Below are 11,831 nucleotides of genomic sequence, written 5' to 3'. Positions count from 1 at the left end.
CACAGCATCATATTGCAATAACAATTCATTACACCCCAGCTCATGCCTTGATTGCAACAGTAGTAAATAAGATGAAAATAGGTAGATGCACCCCAGTGCAAAAATCCCACAGGGTAGAAGCCAGGGGCAGCAAAGGTAGGAAGACTTGGGTCAAGGTCCCACTTGCCAGCACAAGATATCATGCACACAGGTCCATGCCTAACTCTCCCCCAGAATCACCCACAATTCAACCACTCCAAAAACCAACTCCTTGGGAGGACTTTCCTGACAATGCCTATGAGCAAGACCTGGGCTCATTTGAGCCTTTGCAACTGCCACAAACCATGGCAAGTTCATGTTATATGTTTCAGTGTTCAAAACATGGTTGAGCATACAAAATTACAGAGTCAAAATGATTACCTCAGGCAATGGCTGCCGAGACAGGAATCATATCTACATCACCTCCTGGATCGAGAAGCTCCACCAGAAGACAGGAGTTGCTTCATCTGCCACCAGGATGGGGTCTACAAATGTCAAGATTGTCTTGGCGAGCCACTCTATTGCATGGGCTGTTGCAGGAGTCAACATCGTAGCAATCCATTTCACTGGATCAGTCAATGGAACGGACAATTCTTCGAGCGGAGTTGCCTGGCTCATGTCGGACTCATCATTCACCTTGGCCATGATGGCAACCAATGTCTGGTGTTCGCAGATAGGTGGAATTTGTTCGAAGAAGATGAACCGGAAGACCAGCTTGAGCCTGAAGATCTGCCATTTGTGTCCGGACCCGAGTTCCAGCCCAAGGAAAACACCATGGTCATCGTCGACAAGTCTGGTGTTCATCGCCTGGAGGTTCAATGCTGTGATTGCCCAAATGCTACGAGTCCGGACATTCAAATGTTTCGACATGGATTTTCCCTGCATCCTTTAACAGGCCGAAGACCGTGTTCACCTTCAGAGTGCTGGATGATTTTCTATTGGACAACCTTGAATGCGGCACCTCGGCGATGAACTATTACAGCAAGCTCCGGCGAATGACCTCCAGCATGTTTCCTCACCTTGTTCCAGTAATGCATTACCACCATCATCTACTGGACATGATATTGACAAAGCATTTGGCAAGGACCGATACTGAGAGCTCATGAGGGTCGCTCAACAGTGGAGGCAGTTGAAGACAATGAAATGGCATGGCTTTGGCCATCGTTCTGAAGACCCGAGCACAGGGGAGCTCGCATTATTTTGCCCAGCATGTCCTCAGCCCAGAATTAATGTGCTGTTGTCAGGGGATGAGTCGTTGGATGAGTGAGTCTTTTTCCATGCCACTGTGACCTCGGAAATAATATGAACCCTCCAAGCTGGAAATACACCCGGTCATTTGTGATGGACGGAAATTTCAAAGCCGAACATCTGCATCCCATCAAGCCATTCGATGAAGTTTGGCTATCAGATGGGCTGGGATTCATGGTGGGAAAGGACAGGTATAAAATGCATCTAGCAGAGGCTGCTGACACTGTGGAGAAATTGAGCTGCAACAACCACCGGGCGGTCAATCAAGCTAATGCTGCTCGGCACAAGCTGGAGTCCACCAGGATCGGGGGGGTTGCATGTGCCCGACACGGTTGCTTTGTCCCTCACTCCATGGTTGATTTTCAGAAAGGCGAAAGGCAAGCAACGTACGTGATTCCTCGTGCACGAGTTAACCATGCATCACTTGCAGACAAATGAACATGGACTATGCCCTTTGCGAGGCTTCCCAGCACAACATGGAAGGAATCACCAGGGCCGTCACCTTCTACAATATCAACTGTCAGTACAACAAACACTTCCGGGTTCGGGTGGATCAGAGCCGATTTCTCGAAATGTCACCGGGACTGACAATCATTCCCGGAATCGGGTTGTGGCATGTTCACGGACATCAGGACAGCTGCTATGTCCGGTACGCTTCCAACTTTATTGAGGGCATCGGCCGGATTGATGGAGAGATCATGGAGACACTATGGGCACGTCTCAACCTGATTTCCCCTGCGGCTCGGGGAATGTCATCTCCGCACCAAAAAGAATGCCTTGATTATCAGATGAACGACTCGAATTTCTGCAAGATGATCTGCATGAAACGAACTCTTTGCCGTAAATACAAGCTGGCGAGGAATGGCATCGTCGATAGTGGAAAGGCATTCGACAGACTGGATGAAGCAGCACCGGCACATTTAAAAACAGAGTGGCTAGCCAGGGAGAGGACAGCTCAGTCAAGTAGATTGGACGATCCTGCGGCGATGGATGAATATGAGATCAATATCAAGAAGGGTGTGTGGAGTTTGATTGTCTCTGTCGAGGTCCAAGTTAACATTGCACTCAGCACCAAGCAAAAAGGAGATCGAGCTTAGATTATTAGAGGAGGGCAACACCCACAATGCAGCACCCTCTCACAGATCTGTGGCTACATGGATATCCACCAGGTTGGCAATTGAGGAGGCTCAGATTGCATTGCTCATTGAGGTCCGAAGAATTGGAAGAAGATCAACAGAGACACAGAGATTAGACATCGCCTGGCAATGAGATCATCTCCAAGGACAGATAGATGGCTTCACTCATTCTGCTCTTACCCATCTTGGGAGGGGTTTGATGCAGATGATGACCCTGACGACTTGAATATAGACATTCTCGATGATCTCGATGATGACCCGGCGGATTTCACTGAGACATCTGATACATGGGCGAATTCTCCCAAGCTCACTGTAATCCCATTGCCATCCAACCTTGGGGTTGATCGATGCAGACGTTGCATGGCCAAGGACCTGATTCCACTGGAGATGTCGCTTCGTGAAGGACAGGCCAATGATGCCCTTCACAATCTCCGAATTCATTTGTGCAACAAGGCCATCTTGTTCCGAACTACTGTTAGGCAGGCAAAATCACAAGCCTTGAAAACTCGAGCTTGGTCCCAGGTGACGTCGGTGCAGCAGGCAGTGTCCCTCCATGCCAGTATATATACAAAGACCAGGAAGCAAATTATCAAACTCGAGCCGGGGCAAGACCAGCTTCAGAAATACAAACCCCTGCTTCACGAGCAACTCAAAATCAGCACTGCGGTGGGCAATCCAAATGCCCGAGGTCAACGGAATGAATCCCTCGCTTGGTTTTGGTCTGTCGAAGTCGATCTCGGTGGTCCAGATCAATCGTGGAATGAGGAATGTGAGTGCACTGCTTGTCCTATCCTGCAATTACCTGACTGGACCCATCCCAAGTTTACCGAGTGCATTGACTGAGGGCGAAGGCATTACGGGATCGATGGGAGGAAGAAATGATATTGGTCCAATTGGAAATGGATTGGACATGTAACTTTTTTTTGTGGAAAGCAGCCCAATGGGGGGACCGGATGCAGGAATCATTGGAGAAACGCCTTCCGGGTCATGCATGCTACTCCGGAAGGCAATCTCAAATGTATTCATTGCTGGGACAGGATGCGCAGGCAGCATTTCAAGACCTCCAGAACGTGTTAACAGAGGCTGGGGATGAATGAATATGTTTTACCTCATGAATCATTGGTTTGCACACACATAATTGATGCCCAGGAATTGTCAGGGTCGGAGTTTGAATTTCTTATCCATCCATCAGTGACTCTTATCTTCACATCTTGACCATCTTTCACTTGCCTTGCCTGCATCACACAGCTGTGTTTGCCATGCCTGGATCTGCTGCATCATCATCTGGCACTCCAAATCCCGGAAATCATTACCAACCCCTGGTGGAGCTGGACCTTCCAACTATTTCCTGCAATTTTGCAATGGCTGGATCGCGCGTCCGCGCATGCATCGCTCAATATCAGAGGGAAGCTGTTAGCAATGTTCCATCTGCTGACAAGATCATGTATTTCAAGGCCAGGCTGAAGTGGGAAATAAATGTAAGTTGCTGCTGACCGGATGATTTTGTTGGTGAATGGTAATCACTTGAACAGACGTTTGTTACACCAGTCCTGCAGTACTCCGCTTCAAAAAACATTCTGTCAGTTGTGCCGGTCCCAGTCGCATATATCCTTAAGTTGTATCCGATGCTAACCTGGAACACGGTTCCGGACGACGTTTTTTCATCCCACCTACTTGCGTTTGATGATGAATCAGTTCCGGGACATCCGTCCAGGATTGTGCAGGATTATGTATGTCCATGGTGGATGGGAAATGCCAGAATCCCGGATGAACCATGGCAGTGGGATTTGGTCATAGCCTGCTGTATCAAACATTACCAGTGTTGGGCGGTAAGATTCAATTTTAATTGCCTTGATTGATGACTTATCTGTTCTAGTATGGTGTTGAGGATGATGGTATAATTCTTCCTGAGATTGTGAAGGACACTTCATTTCCACCACTGGTGGGACTCAGGTGGATTCGAGAACGCATGGTAGCATTGATGGAGGAGCAAGATGATGGTATCCAAGCCAAGATGGGAGAGGTGGAGATGTACACTGAGATGCTAGAGAGATTGAAGAGAGCCAAAGGAGTGTAATCCCATTCACTCAGTTCAGAATGGAGTAGTCTTCAGTTTATGCAAGATGTAGAATATTATTGACCCTCACAGATTGTGCTGAGCTCCGAGTCCCGGATCCCAGATCCCGAGTTCCGGATGTCAAGATGTGAAACACGAAACACAAAAGTGATGGCTCATATGTCATATTTCCAATCACCCTGATACCCCGACACAGGACACAAACCACCGAGGCCCAGGTGCTGAGCTCCGAACTCCGAAACCCGGGATCCGGAACTCGGGAACCAGGACTCGGAGCTTGGCACCTGGGTCTCGGTGGTTTGTGTCCTGTGTCGGGGCATCAGGGTGATTGAAAATATGACATATGAGCCATCACTTTCATGTTTCGTGTTTCACATCTTGACATCCGGAACTCGCTATCAAGTGCCGAGTCACGAGTCCCGGACCCCGAACTCCGAAACCCGGCATCCGGAACTCGGGATCTGGGATCTGGGACTCAGAGCTCAGCACTTCATCATTGAGGCTGGACAAGCATCACAATTGTCCGGAGTGCCGAGTGCTCAGTCCCGAACCCCAGCAATCTACCAATTTGGGGTTTGGGGTTCGGTCAAATCAGTCTCACACCTCGAGTGCCGAGTGCCATGTTTCGGGACTCGGTATCCTGGCACTCAGGGGAAATTATTTGACACTTGATTGAGCACCAAATATTGGCATTCTGAGTTCCGGACAGGTTGATGCTCTAATTGATACAAGTATGTGTGTGTTTGAATTTACGTGCTTAACCACTTGTTCAATTTCATTCATCTTTCACAGGGCATATGGGCTATTCACACTAGCCCATCCACACGAGGGAACCCTGGCATAGATGTGCACGGAATCCCTCATATACCATGTCCACGCAATTTGATCCCCTTCCACGTGATCAACTCCATGTCTTACAATCCTTCCAGAAAATGCCATCATACACCCGGAATTGTACTTGAGCACCAGCTGAAGGCTTGGCATTCTCATCCAACCATAAGAATAGTTCCCCACGGTGGTGAGAATGTCGAAGCATTCAGGAATGGATAAATGATCTCGATGATCGGAGGTTTCCCGATTGGAAATGATGGAGAGGGTGTTAAACACGGATGCCCAGTACTGCAGGGTCTCTGGCATCTGTGGCAGATCCTTGGTGACTGCCTTTTCTCCGAGGTTTGAAAAGGTTCACAACCCTGCAAAGTACTGCTCAGGATGCATGACCCTGAGTGCCGCAGATGCGATGGCTGCTGGCCTTGCAATGGCTTTGAGGATATTCTTGGAGGAAGGTCCCTTCAATGATGCTGATACGTCCGGATCGGACAGATGCTATGGGATTGGTGAGTTTGACTGCCGAAATCCCCATCTCGTCAGATCCCACCTCGTGTCCCTGTTGATACCATGCCAGAGATATATTTATGCATCCGGGAGTTGAGCCAACATTTTCCGATCCCTGTTTGAACCGCTCTTGATTAGTCCACCAATTGCCATCGGCCTTCACACTTTTTCGAGGGTAGGACCAAGCAAATTGGTGGCTGCCCTAATTTCCTTCTGCAGGTTCCCTGTCATATTCAATTTCCATTGAACAAAAATGTATATTACACACCTGGGTGTCTTCTGTCAGGGCATCTGGGAGGTACCATGTGATGATGGCACTGGATAAATCAAGGATTGTGGCGGGCATGTCGACCAACATTGGGCCTTCATGGCCGGGAGGACACCTCTCAAGCAACTTTGCCTCTCTCTGTTCATTATGTCCGGTGTCCTTTGGGGAGATCAATTTGCTATATCTTGCTATATCCATCTGCATCTGAACTGTCATGAAGGAATTTAAATGATGAAGGAATTTGTTGAATCTACAGGAAGACCCACTGGGATTTTTATATGCCTTGATGAGCACATCAGCCAAGCGATCGCACGCCATCACCAGCTCAGTGTCTAGGTTGGGAGAAGGTATCACTGGGTCTCCTCCAGTCTTCTCTGCACTAAATTTCTGTGCAGTATATTCACCTGCTGCATAAGTGACAGTCAGAGCCCATGTCTGCCAGATGTTTATGTCATCAGGAGTGGAAGAGGAAGAAATGTTCATGCTGGATGTCCAGACTAGAGTGTTAAAGGGGGTGGAGATAGTGAGGATCAGATAAGAGACGCTTGGATGATGTTGGCTGTCAAAGATGTATTATCATCCATTTCTTAATGAAATACTACATGATCAGAAGTCCCGGACCTCGGCACTTGGAACTTGGTATACTTGACTGGAATTTCGGAGGTTGGAACTTGGCATCTCATAGGGCAACACAAGCCTCGCATGCTGGAATTTGTGTTCTGCAAGACAACCTAACCACCATACAAGGCAATGTCAAGAGAGCACCTGCTGCTCTATTCAAAAGAATCTCAACTTTGGTTGGCCGTTTAACAAGGAAAGTATTGACTGAATTGTTTCGAGTCCCGGGTCCCGGGTCCCGGAACTCGGAACTTGGTATTCCAGAACTTGGTGTTGTAGGGCAACACAAGCCTCGCACACTGGAATTCGCGTTCTGCAAGACAACCTAGCCTAGATTTGGCATTGAGCCATCATCCGATCTCACTGCATCAATCATGGAGGTGATTCTCTCCTTCAAGAGTTATACTTGTGACTGAACCGCATTCCAGAGTCTGCGAAGAAATACTACACAGTGAATTATGTCTTATTCAAAGCAAGACGACCTACATACCATCAAAGGCCATGTCAAGAGAGCACCTGCTCTCTTCAGAAAAATCTCAACTTTGGTTGGCCATTTAACACGGAAAGTATTGATGAATTGTGTCAGGTCCTGGGTCCCGGAACTCGGAACTCAGAACTCAGAACTCGGAACTCGGAAGTTGGTATGCTTCACTTGAATTTCGGTGGTCAGAACTTGGCTTCTCGTAGGGCAACACAAGCCTCGGACCCGGATTCAATGTTCTGCAAGACAACCTCAGCGCCATCAAAGGCCACGGAAAGTATTGATGAATTGTGTCAAGTCCTGGGTCCCGGAACTCGGAACTCGGACCTCAGCACTTGGAAGTTGGTATGCTTCACTCGGAAGTTGGTATGCTTCACTCGAATTTTGGTGGTCGGAACTTGGCTTCTCGTAGGGCAACACAAGCCTCGCACTCGGGATTCAATGTTCTGCAAGACAACATAAATGTCATCAAAGGCCATTGTCAGGAGATCACCTGCTGCTCCGGGAACTTGGTAACTTTGATTTATTACCTCCTCTGATTTGGTTGATGTACAACTACCTCAGCTCTGTCATGTCTACAATTATGATACACATGGGCCCACCCGTCTATATTTTATACCACCCTTGGCCCACCCATCTAATGAGATATTTTATAAAACACTCTTGGCCCACCCGTCTAAGTAATATGTGTCTGGGCCCACCCGTCTAATACAATATTTTATAATACCCTCGGCCCACCCGTCTAATTTAATATGCGTCTGGGCCCATCCGTGAATGTGATACCAAGTACCTACCCTTCTATCTGATACACATCTACCTTAATACACCCATCTGCATTATATCCAACTACCCCAGCCCACCCATCTACCGAATATTCATGTACATCAGCCCACTCATTTACTCTACATATTCCCTGCATGGGCCCACCCGCCTCCATCGGGAATAATTTCCCTCCCGGCCCATCCGTCATGGTCGAGGATATTTTTCCCATGTGCCCATGGTCTGCTGGCCCGTATCATACGGGATATTATGCACGTCCGTTCCCTCGTATTATATGGAGATAGGTCACTGTAATATGTGTCATCTGCCCGTGCCAGTTGTGGGGGAAATCTACCAGGATGTTGTAAGTACACAATCCTCGATTCTTAAAATTCCATCGGCTGACCATTGCAATGTACATAGGAAGATGATCATTTGCAGACATTGGGTTCAGCAGAGGTTTATGAAGACATTATAAGTGTATAATTTTCTTTCTTGTTTTTACAACTGCTGATCATAAATACAGACAGAAGATACCTACTATGCAATTCCGATTTTGTGTACTTCCTTGGATCCTATCTTGGCTGCAAACAACGATAAGTTAGACATTGAGTTGACTGATCCTGATGAAACGCATTCTATCAAATATGAAATGGTGAACAGTGCTTTCAAGTTATGATGTACAGTGGGTCAACTGATTTAAAATTTAGGATCTGGCTGGGGGCTTCACTGTGATAAGCCCTGTCCTACAAGTTTTGTCTGCGCTACGCATACCTCACATCATTCCTCGAAGGCTTACATGGCAATTTCCCCTCGGTCAATCAAGAGGCACTACCAGGCAAGATACTGAAGAGCCACGTCATTCATCTCGTATCATTATGCAGCCCTCCACAATTCATGTGATCAAAAATTCACAATGTGCAACAGAAGCCCTCACAGCTACCCACTTGGCTGAATGGTGCCGTAGACTCCCTTTACCTTCTTGCGTGGTGCTTGCTATACTAGCATTGTGCTGGTTGGTCATACATAGATATATGAATGCGACACATGTACAGCAGGACTTCCCCCAGCATTTGTGTCAAACAATCCATTCTAGGAAACCTATTCAGTATGTAGGACGTGATGTACTTTTATAGCGCCTGTACTTTACAAAGGAACATGATCAAGTACCTCTTCCTTCGCTCGTCCGCCTCTCATTGTCCTCACAGCGGGTGTAGAACGTGACCGACATTCGGGTTCATCAAAAAGAGTGATCTCCGAGGCCTATCTCCTTAAGTCGTCTTTGGCCAGCTCATGCATTGACTTAGGCATTGCATTACTCCGCCGAGAAGGCAAGTCAGCGGATACCTCTCCCATCTGCACATTTCAGGCGGAATGAAAGGTGAATTGTGGGGATGTGTATAAGACACCGCAACACCACTGCGCTTGGGTACAGCCTCATCGATTCCGGCGTCATCGTCACCGGCCGAAGAATGTAAAGATGAAGGCAAAACAGTGTGCTGATCTTTGGGGAGATGAAACGGCTTCACTACGTCGTCCCCGGTGGTGAGAGGTACCTTCCTGGTTGTTGGAGGAGAGATTAGGTTCACATCCAAATCACAAGTACAAATGGAAATGAAACATACTTGCTCGCCTTGATGTGCCTCAGCATTCTGCATATCCAATGTTGTGTCGTCCATATTGGATGCAGATTGCTTGCGGAGACGATCTCGAGCCCTTGCACGAAATGTATCCAACGCTTGTGAACTTGGTCCAAACGTTTGGCATGCGCTTTCTCTTCTGCGTCATTTTCGGCTTCCAAATAACCCTAAGACAAGGTTGAATTCAGTGGGCGCAGCAAAGTCTGTGATACAGCAAGTTCACCTCCACTATGATAATTTTATTCTCCTCGGCAACGACAATTCCCTCAATTATCGGGATAGCTCTTCGATTCATATGAACACTACCTTCAGGGAGCATCAACGGAATATACAGATCGATATTCCCAAAATCGTTCTTAGGAACTTTTCCCTGCAAACACGAAGGTCAGCCATGTGCCAGGAGTCATTACGACTAAACATACGTCAATGACTGGCTTGGTCTTGTAAAAATTCATCTGGGACCATGCGTGTAAGGCTTGCATGTCTTCCTGGCAATCTCCTCCATGAGTATTCCTGGAACTTGCCCAACTCGACAGGAGGATCAATAATCTCATCACGCTTCAGATGCCGTGATAGAGCATATCTGGACTTTGAGTACGACGCGCAGAAAAGGTGAAATTACGCTTGTACAAAGGATGGCCCTTGAATCCAGCAACTATGGTGGGCATGCCCTCGGTAAATTGATGGTTATATGCAGTTCCGTATCCATCGGCAAGTTGGGCAGCTTGGAATGGATTTACGCTGGAACGATCGAGATTAACATAGTGAGCCTGAGGATCGTTGGGGGTTATCCTGCAGCGGATGGTTGACGAGACAAGTATGCCGCGCTGGACGGTTGCCAAGTGAGGTGACTGTGGTCCTTGTGAGGGGCATGTGTCATTGCCATCTGAGCATGAGGATGCATGGGGGGAGCATGCAAGGTATCACTGTAGGCAGCTTGTTGACCAATAACCACCACAATAATTCGGATGGTTGTATTGAGCGTTGAGGGCAGGGGATGCGTTGTGACGTTCGATCATGGTCGGTGGGTGGGGATTAAAGGATAGTTCGGGATCATCCACAAGGATGGCAGACTGATGTTTGAAGACTGAAGCGCTCCATTTGCCTTCATCAGACTTGCGTTTGTGGCGCTGAAATTTGAATTGAGAACACGAAACAGATGTTCAAAAATGAGACATACAATGCACCACATGATGAGGAAACCCAACACAGCCAAACCAGCGAGACAGCCAGTGATACCACCTATGACTGCAGCAATGTTAACGGAGCCTGAAGAGAGCTAGCAGTCGAATATGGAGTTGCAGATGCGATGGTTCCGGTACTGATCACAATTTTAGTTTGTGATCTGAATGTGGAGGTAGAGTGTGGAGTGACTGCCACTACGGGTGCCTATTAAATGATAAACAATCTGTATGTGTATTAAAGGCCAGGTATTGACCGTGAACAACACAGTTTGTGGGACTGGAATTGAGGAGGTGGTATGAATGCTTGAGGATGTGGTTGATGATGAAGTGGTGGTTGAAGAAGGGGAAGTAGTAGGTGGGGTGGAAGCAGAGGATTGTTGGGTAGGAGTTACAGGGGCTGCGGAGGCGGGGGTGGAACTAGTGATGACTGGAGCCAAACTATTGGTGGGTGCTAAACATTTGTTAGCATTGACATTAAATTGCAAGCACTATAGTGAGCTTACTGTCAGACTTCGGTGCGGCCGAGGTCTATGCGCTAGTAGGAGTAGCAGTCAAGATAGAATCTGGTATAGATGGCTAAAACGAGCAGCCAAGCGCATGTGGCGGGCCTTTCCAAGTCCTGATGTGCAGACATGGTCAGTATATTGGTTTTGGCCGCGTATTGATGTTATTTGTAAATAATGAGAGTGCAAAAGAATGAAAAGATCCTACAAGAGGATAAACGAAAGCTTATGGCAGCTAGTCCAGGACGTTGACGAGTGAGCGCTGTGGGGAACAAACGGTGGTCACACGCATTGTAGTCACTGTCACACAGCAGTCATTGGTTCCGCATAACAAGCTCAGGAAACCCAAGGACCACTACTCCGAAAATTGACCAAGTGCCAGAGGTATGTTAACTATTTTCAAACCTTCAACACTTCATGCAAGTTGTGTTTGTGTTTAGATAGCTACCCTTGACTCTACAAGCACACCTTCTGTGTTCTGGACAGAGGTTTTTTTGTGCGCAGATGGCCGGTGGCTCCCCGTCGATCCAATTCGTAGTTTTGTCGACAAATGCCATGTGTTTG

The 11,831-nt window shown here is 47.6% G+C and overlaps 4 protein-coding genes across 4 annotated transcripts; 2 read left to right on the top strand and 2 right to left on the bottom strand.

Annotated features, from left to right (window-relative positions):
• Nucleotides 1-2,762: 2,762 nt before the first annotated feature.
• Nucleotides 2,763-3,499, top strand: F5891DRAFT_984479 (uncharacterized protein; the record flags this gene model as incomplete). The annotated part of the gene is made up of 2 exons (XM_041377442.1): nt 2,763-3,171; nt 3,339-3,499. The coding sequence occupies 2 exons, from the start codon at nt 2,763-2,765 to the stop codon at nt 3,497-3,499; spliced, it is 570 nt and encodes a 189-aa protein (XP_041220736.1).
• Nucleotides 3,500-3,661: 162 nt separating this feature from the next.
• Nucleotides 3,662-4,479, top strand: F5891DRAFT_1194510 (uncharacterized protein; the record flags this gene model as incomplete). Its single annotated transcript, XM_041367940.1, has 3 exons — nt 3,662-3,880; nt 3,935-4,231; nt 4,279-4,479. 3 exons carry the CDS (start codon nt 3,662-3,664, stop codon nt 4,477-4,479), a joined length of 717 nt encoding a protein of 238 aa, XP_041220735.1.
• A 5,232-nt stretch (nt 4,480-9,711) lies between these two features.
• F5891DRAFT_891003 (uncharacterized protein) lies at nt 9,712-10,071 on the bottom strand (the record flags this gene model as incomplete). Its single annotated transcript, XM_041373294.1, has 3 exons — nt 9,712-9,747; nt 9,804-9,950; nt 10,003-10,071. Coding segments are annotated over 3 exons (252 nt in total), but the record flags the coding sequence as incomplete, so codon positions are not given.
• A 69-nt stretch (nt 10,072-10,140) lies between these two features.
• On the bottom strand, nt 10,141-11,398 carry F5891DRAFT_1254009 (uncharacterized protein; the record flags this gene model as incomplete). Its single annotated transcript, XM_041369931.1, has 7 exons — nt 10,141-10,466; nt 10,533-10,710; nt 10,761-10,849; nt 10,903-10,969; nt 11,019-11,215; nt 11,268-11,292; nt 11,348-11,398. 7 exons carry the CDS (start codon nt 11,396-11,398, stop codon nt 10,141-10,143), a joined length of 933 nt encoding a protein of 310 aa, XP_041220733.1.
• Between the last annotated feature and the right edge of the window lie 433 nt (nt 11,399-11,831).

This window comes from Suillus fuscotomentosus, assembly GCF_016647785.1.
Source record: "Suillus fuscotomentosus strain FC203 chromosome Unknown F5891scaffold_70, whole genome shotgun sequence".
Taxonomy (NCBI): Eukaryota; Fungi; Basidiomycota; class Agaricomycetes; order Boletales; family Suillaceae; genus Suillus; species Suillus fuscotomentosus.
This window is presented reverse-complemented; position numbering and strand designations above follow the sequence as displayed.